This window comes from Aplidium turbinatum, chromosome 12 (assembly GCF_918807975.1).
Source record: "Aplidium turbinatum chromosome 12, kaAplTurb1.1, whole genome shotgun sequence".
Classification (NCBI taxonomy): Eukaryota; Metazoa; Chordata; class Ascidiacea; order Aplousobranchia; family Polyclinidae; genus Aplidium; species Aplidium turbinatum.
In genome coordinates, this window is record NC_137483.1 from 2,175,445 (window position 1) to 2,188,424 (window position 12,980).

Genomic DNA, 12,980 nt, shown 5'->3' on the forward strand with positions numbered 1-12,980 from the left:
TTGAATAAGGACCTTCTGAAACCACCCTTTTAGGGTGGAACAAGCTGTAGTGTAGAGGTTTTAGAAAGTAACAACTATACTTGATGTAATCACATTATGATATATAGTAAAGCTAGAATGGCCGTGGAACATTAAGAAGCATTCGCCAGTTCTGTTGCCGAGTGATTTGTGTCTTAAAGGTCTCGAATTCTGATTAATCTGGGTTCGATCCCAGATCAAAGCAAACACTTAACATGTGTTTTTTTTTCTTGTACACAATAGTGTAGATAAGTAGTGGATACGGCCATTTTCCGTCGCATGGTATTTGTCGCTTTGGTTTGTAGGCTTTTGGAAAACCTGTAACTATGATATATTGTTCATTTATCAGCAATTTGCCGACGACGATGAAGGTTTGAAATGGCGAGCCGATTTGTTACGCTCCGTTGCGGATCTATTCGAGCGTGAGAAACGCGCCTTATTGGCTGAGCTACGAGCCAATGTGATCGAAGCACACGGAGATGCGGAGCTTAATGATGACGTTGGAGCAGCTTCCAGGCTAGAATCGCTAGAGCGAAAAATCAGAAACCAGGTAGTTGATGCTTAAAACAGGAGTGTTCAATGTCGACATGTTCGGTTTTTTATTCATCATTTTAACGCTGATGATAAAACCTATAGAACCAAAGAGTGACTTTTCTCCACAGCCCTCTCAGTGTAATCCGAGAAACATTGACAAAATTAGTTCGTAAAAGGATAAACTTTCCGTCCCAAAACCCTGATACGACGACAAGTGTAATTTTTGCAAATTCAGTGTTACTGTACCCCTGGGTGACTTATGTGTGTCACTGTCATCTAGCCGACCGAATATGATTCAACGCGCTGTAAGTTGGCGACCAAATCAACTGGACATGGAATCGAACACATTCCCTCTTCATTCAGATTCCAGTGGATTGTCACCACTTTCAAAGATTTTCGTGTAAAGACCCAACGTATACAACATCTTCTATGCACCAATCACATATTGGGCATTGAAAGAAGTTTTTGGACTTGGTATTAGATGTTTAATTTAAACTTTGTGGTTTGGTTGCCGTTTTTCATCTCACAACTTCTCATGGGATATTGAAGTAATTGGGTTCATGATGTATTGACCATCTTCTCCCCCTCTGTGTCTTTGTGTGCTCAACAGTTCCACACTTTTGCTCTGAACCCTTAAAAGGATACAGACTTGCAAAGTCTTTGTTCAAGTAAAACCGACATGTCCATGGTGTTTGCAATGTTAACTGTCACTTTCTTGAACAATTCGATGCATCTTGTGCTTATATTGTGCTATCATTTTGACGTCATCATATTTCATTGAACGATTCAGCAAACGCGTACCGAGATGACGTCATGCGCACAGCTTTGGGATCTCGCCTTTACGTCAGAACTTCTGCGCGTACGACACGAAATGAGACGTCTCACGTCAGCGGTCACGTGTTCCGCACAAAGGGTCAGCTGACCTGTTACGCATGATAGCTTTTGCATGACGTCATAAAGCATCGGTGTTTTTTTCAAAAAAATAATTTGAAAACATTTTCAACAAACCTTCATTCATTTGTAAGTAATAACGCCATAGAACCGTTATGGCCATTTGTAGGCCATAACGGTTCTATGGCCTACATTCAAGCTTGACTATGACTTGAATGTAGGCCCATAGAACCGTTGTCGTACTAATAGCTGCGGAGGCGGCCAATTCTTTCATAACTTTCTCGTTCCCTTTATGTTTCCATTCATTGGCTGTACGGCTGCATGCTTTCCATGCATGATGTGGAGTTTTATGTAACCTGCGATCCAATTTCTTCATGACGTTTCTTTCGCATCACACACGACGTAATACCCTGACCAGTGACCATATCTCCTTGGCAACAGTCGTGATGCTGTTGTTTATGTAACTTCTATGTTGAAAGGCTGTAGGCTACCGCTAATTGTTTGTCCTGGGTGGTTTTAACCTACATAACTTTATTTTTTCTAAAAGCGTATTAAAACTCTCTTACCCTCACTCAATGCAAGATGGGTGGAATGATGAAATACTGTTTACGACTTTACGTATTTCAGTTTATTTTTTTCATAATTTTTTGATTTTGAAGCAGTTTTGCGAGCGCACATGTCTTGATATTTCAAGCCTCATCGTTTACATTCCCAACTTATTCCAGGAACTGCATCATCGTAGTGAGCTGGAGCGCCTTCTAGCGGCAGACAGAGACCAGCTTGTTGAAGATTTAAAACAAGCGAAAGCTGAGAAGAAAGAAATGCTAGAGCAGGTTTGCAACAGACAATTGCTTTTGTATTCCTTTATATAAGTTTTTCAACCTAATAACCGACAGATGGCAATCGGGAGGTTTCGATTACATGGGCGCCGATAAGGTTCAACACTGTTCATGGCCTCCAGTAGCCAGTGGTTCGAATCCCACCGTAGACTCGTTTCGAGTTGTGTATTTTCATTTCAACCTTAACTGTGTTTCTTAGAACTCCCTTACTGAGTAGGAGGTTGATAGATGCTTGGTGCATTAGCGGAGATACACCAATTTACATGAGTTTTATGCAGGGCTGTGGATGCGGAGGGATTTTGGTTTGTCTTGAGTTGGGGTCGTATATGTTTCGCCCGACTTCGCAGCCCTGGTTTTGTGACCATACAGGCGTTCACTGCTGTGCAAATACGTCATAATGGGTTGTCTGTGACGTTTCGTCCAGCTGTACATCAACGGTCTTTGCTTTCCAGGCTCAGGCTCGTATGCAGCAGCAACAATCTCTACACAAGGCGACAGAAGAGAGCAACAAGAAAGCTATCAATCAACTTCAAAGTCAACGTGAGGGAATAATTTATCGCTTTTGCTCAGCATTTCAATGTGTAAAACGTCAGCTAGGAAAGTGAAACTAACTTATTTCTTCAACCAGATTCCCCCTTTTATTTGTTCGAATTCATCACGCAGCTCAATAATAATCGTTGTGGTTTCAACACAATGGGATGCGTGTTCAAACCCTCACCCAATCGCTTTTTTGACTTATGAAAATCTTGTTCGCATTTTTCAAGCTGCAATGTTGAACTAATATTGGGACTCAAATACATTTAAAAACTACCTTTCAAAATGCATTTTCTGATACGGCCTGGTCTTTAACATTAACCCGCAATCATTTATGGAGCGGCGATAAAAACATAGCCTCCTTCTTTAAAGTTTGTTAGGGTTAGGGTTATCACAGCATTATAATATTTGAAGAACTGAATTATTTGGATGCCGATATCACAATTTGGAAAATATTCAAACCGGTACATATTTTCAAATAACTTGTTTTACCCGTTATTTACTTTTAGGATGTGAATTGTCATGGCGCGCGAAACATTATGACGCTTCACATGTTCACGGTTTCATTGAATGAGCATTGTCTATTCCATGTTATTGTTGCTTCCAGTTGCTTGTCTGGACTCGAAGCTTCAGCAAGAGCAGGCTATGACGTCGGACCTGATGACGTCACTGGACGCGGAGCGGCAGCGTTCGCACAATTTGTTACCATCGCTACAGAAGGAACGTGACCGCACGCTGGAACTGACCAAGGAGATCGCGGTGGTCAGCGAGAAGTGTGCGAGGGAGGTCGCCGATGCCGACCGACAGATCGACCAAATGAGGTGACGCCGTCTTTGTGAGGTCATAATTGGTTGATTATTTTTTTTATCGGCGTTGAGAGCACCAGCTGCGTTCAAAAGGACGTCGGTTCAACACCTTCCGAAAGCATGCGACTCGGTCTCAGCAACATGATGACATACCTGCAAGTGGGCCCAAGATTGGCTTTCCATTCTCATCCACTTATTCTAAATATCCAACCACCAGGTGGAAGCCTGGGTTCGACACAAATGATTAATCTGACGAAAGTATGGCAGCGATGCTACATTCAGTGCTAGAGCTCTACTCACGTTTATTCATTGAGTGTTTACTGTTCCTCAGAGGGCCCTTGCCTGCGGTTTTGTGTATCTCAAGACCCAAACCTCTTGAACTACCGATTGTGCATCTTTCAACGCATTTATTTTTGACAGGTCCAAGATAGATTCCCTTGCCAAAAGTTTAGAGCAATCTGAGCAAACCATCACTTCTCTTCGGGAGGAAAACGAACAAAGGAGAGAGGAAGTGATAAAAGAAAGAGAAAAACAAGAGCAAGATGAGAAGGAACACGGGGAAGATATAGCGGTATACAAATTATGTTCAATACTTGGACTGAAAGTTTTAGTCATTGCGTTCATAGTCGAGTTTTAGAAGATATCTTCTCAATCCAAAAGCAAAATACTTGCAAATATCACCAACCAAGCTTTGACAAAAAACCTTTCATCGAAATTTTAATCAAGATCCACGGTTTAGGGTGTTTTGCAAGTATTAGAATCGTTTAAACGAAGGCTTATATGAATAAACTACATTGTGCATGTGAACCGACCATGCAACTCAGTTATTTCAAAGAAAAGTTGCTGTTGAGAAACCAGGAAGCAGTTTTGTTAATAACATCACGTTCATGAATTGTAAGTGAAAAAAGCTCAGTGACGCCATAATGACGATTGTGATATTTGTTGTACTTTGTGCTGCCCTGAGGACAGTCGCGCCTACACAGCTGAGTACATCGTTGCCAGGAGTGGCAGTCTCTCGCTGCCTGATCGAGCGGGTCCAATGTTCTGTGCTGACCGATTGATTGTTACGTCACAGCAACTAGAAGCCGCCCTGTCGAGCGAGGAGAAACGTCGGAAGGAAGCGGTCAGCGCGGTGGAGGTGGAGCGGCACAATGTCAGGGGCTTGCATCAAGAGCTCGCTTCCGAGAGGGCCACCGCCTACCAGGAAGTTGTGCAGCTCAAAAACAAGTGAGATACGAATGCGAATGATGTGGTGGACAGTTTGAAGCCGCGGTTCTCAATTGTTAGTCACGGAACAAACTTCTTTCACAATCTATTCTGTTGACTTTTAAACTTTCAAGAGTGGCCTTGGGATTTGCATCAATCTCCATGTATTAACTTTGATTCCTTTGAAATCTTAATTCCGCTCTTAAAACTGCAATTTATTCCAAGTATAAAACCACCAATTGAAACCTATTCAGAGTTATGAATAAATGAACATGATTGTATTAGGCTTCAACCTTTAGTATTTGTGGAATATTGTTTAGGGTCAACACATAGTTGATGGCCATTGGCCAAGTCACATTGATGAATCTTGTACTATCATGAAAGTTGTTTTGTGATAAATTTATTTCGTGGGAATAAATTTCAAAAGATCTTCACGAAACCTCATTAAAACTTTAAATTTTCTTTTCAAGCGTCCCGGATGTGGTGAGTTATAGGTAAGATGTAAAACAATAATCCATTATCACGTCACACATGCATAATTGTTTGCTTCGAGTTTGTTTCATCGAAACTCGCTCGCGTCGCTTTTGTGGCGCGCTGTTTGAGTCGTGTTTTCCGTGAAAGTGCACTTTTCACAATGAATCCCTGCTAGCCAAATCCGTATGTTTCAATGTTGATGCAACGTCTGCGGACGCCGAAGCAATGTAAAAAGGACGGAATTTTCTAAATAGGAGAATTCTTGAGATGACGTATCTTTTTCGGGGATCAACTGAAACCTACTCGCATAATGATCCAACAAAAACCTCATTGTTCCATCACAACAGATGCGATGACTTGACTGCGGCCGTACAAGCTGAGAAGGGAAGATGCATGGAACTACAGAGCGCTCTTGAGCGGGAAGCTACCCTCACCCGTCACGCTCGAATGGAGCTGGAAAACGAGAGGAAGGTGACATCAGAAGCGCGGGAGCACGACCGAGCAACAGTGGCAGACCTTCAAGCGATCCTGGGTCAGTTCGATCGGTTGGGCTGTCTTGCATTGTCTTCAATTGTTATGAACTTGATTCACCGTCACCTTATGAACCTTTAGGGGTGAGGAGTGTTTGGGTCTATTACAACTCCATGTTGGCGATGCATCGTTGGCCTACACCGGGAGGCTGCTTGCAGAGCAGACATTTTTTGTTCTCATCAGTCGAGACACAGATCTTCCCATCCATTCAATGGGTAGAAGAGAGTGCATTCGTTGATTGTGTGGACTGAGGTCTCTTCCTCAAAGCTACCCTTGGGTTGTTTAATTGGCGCTACGTGACAGACATTAGGCCACGTGAAGAAATGGTGAATACCTTAAGTAACTTAACTTTGGATGCTTTCACCTTTTAGAGGATGCAAAGAAGGAAACAGAACGTGTTCAGAAAAGAGTGGAAGTTGCGGAGGAAGAGAGAGAAGAAGCAATTCGAAGATGTGAAGAGGAGCAGTCGTCCTTCAACAGGAAGTTGGAAGAAGAGCGAACCTTGCGAGATGAAGCAATGGTAAACGAGAGGAGAGCCAGAGTCGAGCTGCACTCTGCTTTTGAAAGCGAAAAGGTATGCTCCTTATTATTACTTCATCGTATTACTTTTCTTCATTAACGTGTCCAGAACGAACAAGGCAGTGGCGTTGACAGGGGAGTCCAGAAAAACTTTTTGGACCCGGCCCGCCATGATTCACGGACCCGTAGCTTTTCCAAGGGCTCGAGAACGAAGAGACCACCGCGTATTCCTTGGATGTAATATTTTTCTGAAGTGTGTCTTGACTCGGGGCCTGATGATGTCATTGGTACTAGGCCTAAATTATTCTCTTAACGGCCTTGGCCACAATAAGCAATATACAATCACATGATGCAATACAATCACATGATACAATCACAATCACATGCGTATACAATCACATGATACGAACAATACTCATGCCTTACAGTAAATGCTTTGTTCCGTCAAGTAAAGGAATAATTTTATTTAATATTCACACAGCTTCGAAAGCAGGAAGCACAGCATCGTATTCAGGATCTGGAAGAGCGGCAGAGGATTATGCTTCAACAGCACGAGAGAATGCCTTCTCCAAGGGATGCGCAAGACTCCCTACTGGCAAGGAGGAGACAATTGGAATCCCTGAGGCAGCGTCTTCAACTGGAAGCCTCGAAACTGCAGGTTAGCGTGACGTCAATAAAACGATAGATCGGTCGATTAGCGACAATGCGTAAAGTACTTCAGCGCAGCTACAAAGAGCTGCAGCTAAAATACATCACCACATCGAATCCATTCATCAACGCAGAGTACCAAGCATCAATGAGATTCCGTGCCATTTTTTATTTGAGGTCTTTGATATGACCCGACGGGGTGTCGAGTCCACGTCCACCGACTCAGAGGCGAGCACTCAAACCACGACGTCACAGGGCAGGTTGAATTTTAAGTCAAATTTCATCAAATTGTGATTTATCTGAACGTCACAATTTTGACGTTGACGTCCAACCTGTGACCCTAACGTTTGCGTCAAAAGATTGGACGTAAGTAGTTAAATTCTTAAGCACTTCCGCCGCAAGTGGGCTTTGTCATTGGCTACATATAATTCTTTTTAAAACAATGAAAACTATTAATATTACAAAAAGTGCTCAATGCTAAGCAAAAAAGCAAAGCAGAGCAAATTAAATCAAATATAGTTATTACTATATTTGATATAATTCTTTTTAAATGTTTATTTTGAATTGAAGTTTGTTTACGTTTTATCAGAACCTCATCGACCGTTCCGCCCACCGCGCTTCACCGCGTGACCAATCACGTGACTATGCGTCCGTCTCTCCATCCAGCTCTCTTCTGTCATCTGACGGTGAGAAATTTGAGTCGTTGAAGCGAGCTCTTCAAGACATGCAGGAGGAATTGAAAGAATTGTATTCTAGTTTGTCTATGCCCGAAAAAGTAAGTTACCTGTGCGAATTGTACATACTTATCGCTTTTACATGTGTAGAGCCTTGGCCAATTAACAATTGTTCGGCTTGATAAATCTTATATATATAAGCGCGTTTTTATTGCCATGCGTAAAAGTAAATACAAAAAAGTTTGGGTGTTCATTATGATGTCACCGTATTTACGATGACGTCACAATACAGAGCGACCATGCGATCGGGATCCGGCCAATCGAGTTCAACGATCGACTCCTTAAGCAGAACGCTGAGTTGTCGAACCACGCCGCTGAGGCTGCCAGGGAGGCGAGAGAGTTGAGAGATGCAATCGCGGAGTTGCAGGAGGAGCAAAAGAGGATGAAAAAAGAGGAAGAGCCTCAGGTGGGGATTGAAAAGATTCTTTGTATTCGAGTGATTTGATGTTGTTTGGAGTTGCGTCAACATTTGCAACAATCCCAGACAGCAAATCAACCGTTTTTTACATTGAATCAAGGTCTGCAGACGTTGAATCAATGTAAAAAACGGTTGATTTGCTGGGATAGAAGCGTCGGGCGAGTTTGGTTATTTAGCAATCCTGCAATTGTCCCAAAAACTTAACCACATGAAAGTGAAGTATGACGTCATCTGATAAGCCGAAGGTTCTAAACCTTTTCTTGTTCACCTCTTGCTGACTCTTTCAAAATAATGTTACTCCTATCAGCTCTTTGAGATTTTGCTATATAGAATAGACTGTTGTTTTCTGTTCAATGAATTTACCCAGCTTTGGAGCTGTTGTCTCAATGTGGTTCTACTTTCAAGCGAAAAACAAATATTTTTGACTTAAAATGAAGTTTTAATGGCGTCGTTTTAACCACAGTCTCCCAGTCTTTCCAACCAACAAAAGATGGCGAGTCGTATGCAGAAGTTGTACACCCGCTATCTACGTGCTGAGAGCTTCAGAAAGTCGCTGGTGTATCAAAAGAAGTATCTTCTCCTGCTTCTTGGTGGATTCCAGGTGGGATGATAATAGTTCATAACTTCATCTTTACTTGAGTACATAAAGCTAAGATAAGTTTCATTTTTTTTTCGTTTATCTGAAACTATTTCCCCGTTATCTTCACTTGAGTATGTACTCACAAAGCTTAGACGTGTCAATACTTGTGTTTCTGTTCGTCTGAAATTATTGGTGAGGTGGTAATGTAACTTTGTGACAACGACGAGGCTGCTTGGAGCATTTTTGACGCTTTGTTGCATCTTTTTAATTACTTTGATGTGACCGTAGTTGCGATTGTGACGTCATGAAAGCAGTAGGGAGCTGTGGCCGATTCGTCGCGATATACAAACAATCGACCATCACTCACCTACGCCCTTTGCAGGATTGCGAGGAGGCGACATTGGCCTTGATCGCCCGCATGGGGGCCTATCCTAGTAACGATGCCCTCCAGTGCACGGTCACACATCGATCCCCCGCCTTCACCCGGTTTCGAAGCGCCGCCCGTGTGGTCATCGCTGTATGCAGGTATCTTTGTGACAACGCTTTGTGACCTAATAGCCACAAGTGTTATCCTTATGACGTATATATGAGTTTCTTTTCTTGAGCACATTCATTGTCTTCTAGATTGAAGTTTCTCGTGCGGAAGTGGCGTAGAGCGAACAACACAGTGTCAGCCGCTATCGAGTCAAAGCACGGAGTTCGAATCCCCGTTAGGTCGCCCGTCAATGGTAAGTTGTTGACACGTGGTAGGTCACTCTCCAACAACAACGACAATGACGCAAACAATTCAACATGAATTGCTTCGGTGTAATACGTGCTGTGCTGGGTAGTGACGTAAACAATGTAATCGATGTTGGAAGTTGTTTCGCGTCAGGGCTGATTCTACAAGTTCCTCTTTAGCAAAACTTGATCTACACATTTCAGCTTCTTTTTACCATTTTGTTGAAAATAGAATCTTCTTTACTGCCTCGTACGAACTATGTCGCGTTTCAGCTTTCGATAACACGAATGCTGACGCGTAATGAGCGCGACCGGCATGTTTGTCATATTCTTTCTGCTGTGAGAATCCGTACTCGAAAGACATCGACCCCAAGATTAACCCAGAGATTGGGATAACTTAGTATTCCGAATTTCTAGGCACCTCGCCACACCCCCATTCCTCCCCCTACACTCCCTCGCCACGCCTCGACGCCTCCGTCAGTCCGTCAAGCTTCGCTGCACACCATGACGGCGCTGTGACATCCCACTACCCATACCACAGGTTAGTTGATGTGCACCTGAAAGTGTTGATGATGTTAGGGGAGAAGACAGTGCTTGGGGGGATCTGGTTCGAAACTGGCCCACCCCCAACGGGAAACTACCGTAATAATGTGACAACTAAGTGCTAAAAGCTTTTTATGGAGACTTTAAGCCACCGTCACTGATTCGTCATCAAGGTTGATGAAATTAATGTTTCTTTACATTCCCTGACAACAAATCAGTCATATTTCACATTGATTCAACGTTTGTGTGGAATAATTAAGGTGATGCCGCTGGTTTTTCACCCAGTGATAACGACTTCTCTACCAATTGCGCTGCTTTGATGCGGCTTTATATCATTTCCTTGTTCGTTTATTTGTGAGTGGCTTCATCGCAACGGACGGATTTAAGTTCGGTAACGTTTATTGCCAACAATCCTCACTCGCTGTTGTCGTCTCACTCGTTATGACGTCACACTGGTTCATTGTTGCTTCAGGTATTCCACGGAGCTGCCTTCCCGTGATGCGTCACCCAAAAGAGGCCGCACCAGGCCATCCACCTCCCCCTACGGCAGCAGCGCCCCCCGTGGGGAGCACTCGTACGACCTGGGCCGCTCCTTCGAGTCGTATAATGGTGACCACAGAGGGTATTCCCCTTCTGCCTTATGCTCCTATGCTGGGTTGGACAGGTAAATCTACAATCAAATAAAACTTTATGACTATATGGTATTCAATATATTATTATTTTATTAAATTTGTGAAGCGTATTTATTTACTTTATATCTTTATTTATTCCGAAATGTGTTAAACATCAAATTCGGTTTACTCTGCTATTTGTTTGTGTCTGATGGCTCGTGATTGCCGCTGTCTGGATGCAAAACTATTCACTATGACGTCATCACCCATCGAAGATAATTTGGTAATAGACAATGAACAATCTTGTTCAGCTCCATTTGTTGTTATTTTTAACCACCACAACGAAAACAGTGTATGACAAACATATCAGAGGTCTAGAAACAAGGTAGAAGCGGCAAAACGCGAACACTATAACGTGCTTTATACCAAAGTAGGACAATCAGTTTAAAACTTGGCACAGAGAAATAACATTGTTATGCCACAATGCTGGCTGCACACAATGTATTGTGACAGAATAACAATTTGCTGTAAAACTTGTTAGAAAAAGCAAACTTGATCCATATAATCAATGCATTCCATGTTAATTCCAGAGGAAACAATCCATCCGAAACCGACCCATCGCTCAACGAGTACATCCAGAAGCTGGAAAACATTCAGCACAAGCTCAAATACCCACGGTGACGTCACAATCTGTCGACAACGTCAAGCTACACTTTATGGGAGGACATTTTCAAAATTATTTATACTTGAACGCTGAAGTTTATATTTTGTTGACACTTCACCAGTAAGGGCACTGTTGCAAGCAATCCAGTTTACCCGCCCTAACAAATTTAAATGTTTTTCTATGTTCTGTTACTCGTATAACATTTTGTAGATGTTGCATGGGAATTGAAGAACTATTCCAATTTAAGGTGCTTTGTTCCATGAGGCCTGTAGCCGCTTAACAAACCAACACAATCAAGACGCTTTACCTTTCCGTTCCCATCTCGTATCCTCCACTTTGTGCCAACCAGAGGTCGATGCGCTTATTCAGTCGCTTACCTATTATGACGTCGACCTTCAAAGTTAACCCCACCGGATGAGCCGAGCTAGGTGGTTCTCCATGATAACCTACAGTATAAATTTGCGCCAGCTGGCTGCCTTCAATTCGCGTTGGCCCATATCGTTCATGTGTGCCAAGAGAATGCTTGTAAATGCAATGTTCTATGTGTCATTGCACGTCACAGCTTGTCTTGATAGCATTGATTTCTTTTGTAAGGCTTGGATATAAAACAGGATACATTGCCTGCTCTCAAACCGGCTACATCTTCATACTTCTGTCTTCTGTCTACCTGCGTGTCTTTTCAAAACCTTTGAGTGCGTCTGCGTTAATGTTGACGTATATATCGTCACGTGATGATGCAACTATAGCTTGTAGCCCAACTACAATATCAGATGTAAATGCCATAATAAATTCTTATGGACGTCGTGTGGGAACATTTTTCGCTTTGCCTTTTTGTCACTAACTACCTGTCGCAGAGTTGTGTGTTTAAGAGATTCTAGCAGACTTGCTCGTCTCAAGTCCACCTGATCTCAGAATGCGGGTTCGAATCCATGCGGAGACATTTTTTTTCTATGATTGTGATGTAAATTGTTTGTCGTTCAGGGTTTGAACAAGCAACAGAAGTCTCGAAAGCTTGATGAGCCAAATAATGCTGAGTTGGTTAACAATGAGTCGTTTTTGTTACGTTACAAGATGTTACTGATGCACAACTATCGCTATGTTCTTGGCTGCTTCCTTTCACTTTCGTTTGAACCAGCTGCTGCGTTTCTCAGGCTTTGTGGGCTGGCAACAAACTGTATTTTTGTAGACTGCAGTATATTTTTGCGTTGATTTTTTGTCTAATAACAGCAAAACAATGCTGAAGAGTTCGTTGCTCGGTATACTTGTTCGAAGAGTTGATTGTGAAGGTTCTTTGTTAGACGCCAAGCGCGGTATACTGTGATGACGTCAGTAGGTTAGACCGTCCATTTTATGTTTCTACATTGTCACGTAATAAAAGATGAGCGGAACTTCGATATGTTTGCAGCGTGGATATTATGTCAGAACGTGGGTGGTTTCCTTATTGGAGCAGAATAGCCAATTGTGATGACTTCTGCCCATGTATGGAATTGAACCTTCGACTCACAGGCATGGGTTAGTTAGGGCAGGCTTCATCAGTGCAAAGGGTTTTAAATATGTTTGTTCTTTTTGTTGTGGAACACAGAAGTAAAAAATGACTTGCTGGTAATGGTATCTAAATTATGCTGGTATAGGCCTAACCCCACTATACATTTTTATGAAGCTCAGTTGGTTAACCTGATAGCTCAGTTGGTTAGCGCGTGACTTCGTGAA

The 12,980-nt window shown here is 42.6% G+C and overlaps 1 protein-coding gene across 1 annotated transcript in view; it reads left to right on the top strand.

The window, feature by feature from the left end:
- The window catches only part of LOC145781053 (uncharacterized), a 58,153-nt gene extending 45,489 nt beyond the window's left edge, over positions 1 to 12,664 (top strand). The window contains exons 64-81 of the mRNA XM_082592775.1: positions 368 to 568; positions 1,343 to 1,465; positions 2,169 to 2,276; positions 2,735 to 2,822; positions 3,424 to 3,637; positions 4,043 to 4,193; positions 4,698 to 4,849; positions 5,650 to 5,834; positions 6,205 to 6,407; positions 6,834 to 7,010; positions 7,590 to 7,775; positions 7,967 to 8,140; positions 8,616 to 8,753; positions 9,115 to 9,257; positions 9,357 to 9,460; positions 9,870 to 9,993; positions 10,468 to 10,659; positions 11,197 to 12,664. Coding sequence (XP_082448901.1) covers positions 368 to 568; positions 1,343 to 1,465; positions 2,169 to 2,276; positions 2,735 to 2,822; positions 3,424 to 3,637; positions 4,043 to 4,193; positions 4,698 to 4,849; positions 5,650 to 5,834; positions 6,205 to 6,407; positions 6,834 to 7,010; positions 7,590 to 7,775; positions 7,967 to 8,140; positions 8,616 to 8,753; positions 9,115 to 9,257; positions 9,357 to 9,460; positions 9,870 to 9,993; positions 10,468 to 10,659; positions 11,197 to 11,287 — 2,754 coding nt within the window. The 3' untranslated portion in view covers positions 11,288 to 12,664. The remainder of the gene's footprint in view (positions 1 to 367; positions 569 to 1,342; positions 1,466 to 2,168; positions 2,277 to 2,734; positions 2,823 to 3,423; positions 3,638 to 4,042; positions 4,194 to 4,697; positions 4,850 to 5,649; positions 5,835 to 6,204; positions 6,408 to 6,833; positions 7,011 to 7,589; positions 7,776 to 7,966; positions 8,141 to 8,615; positions 8,754 to 9,114; positions 9,258 to 9,356; positions 9,461 to 9,869; positions 9,994 to 10,467; positions 10,660 to 11,196) is intronic.
- The last annotated feature ends 316 nt before the right edge of the window (positions 12,665 to 12,980 follow it).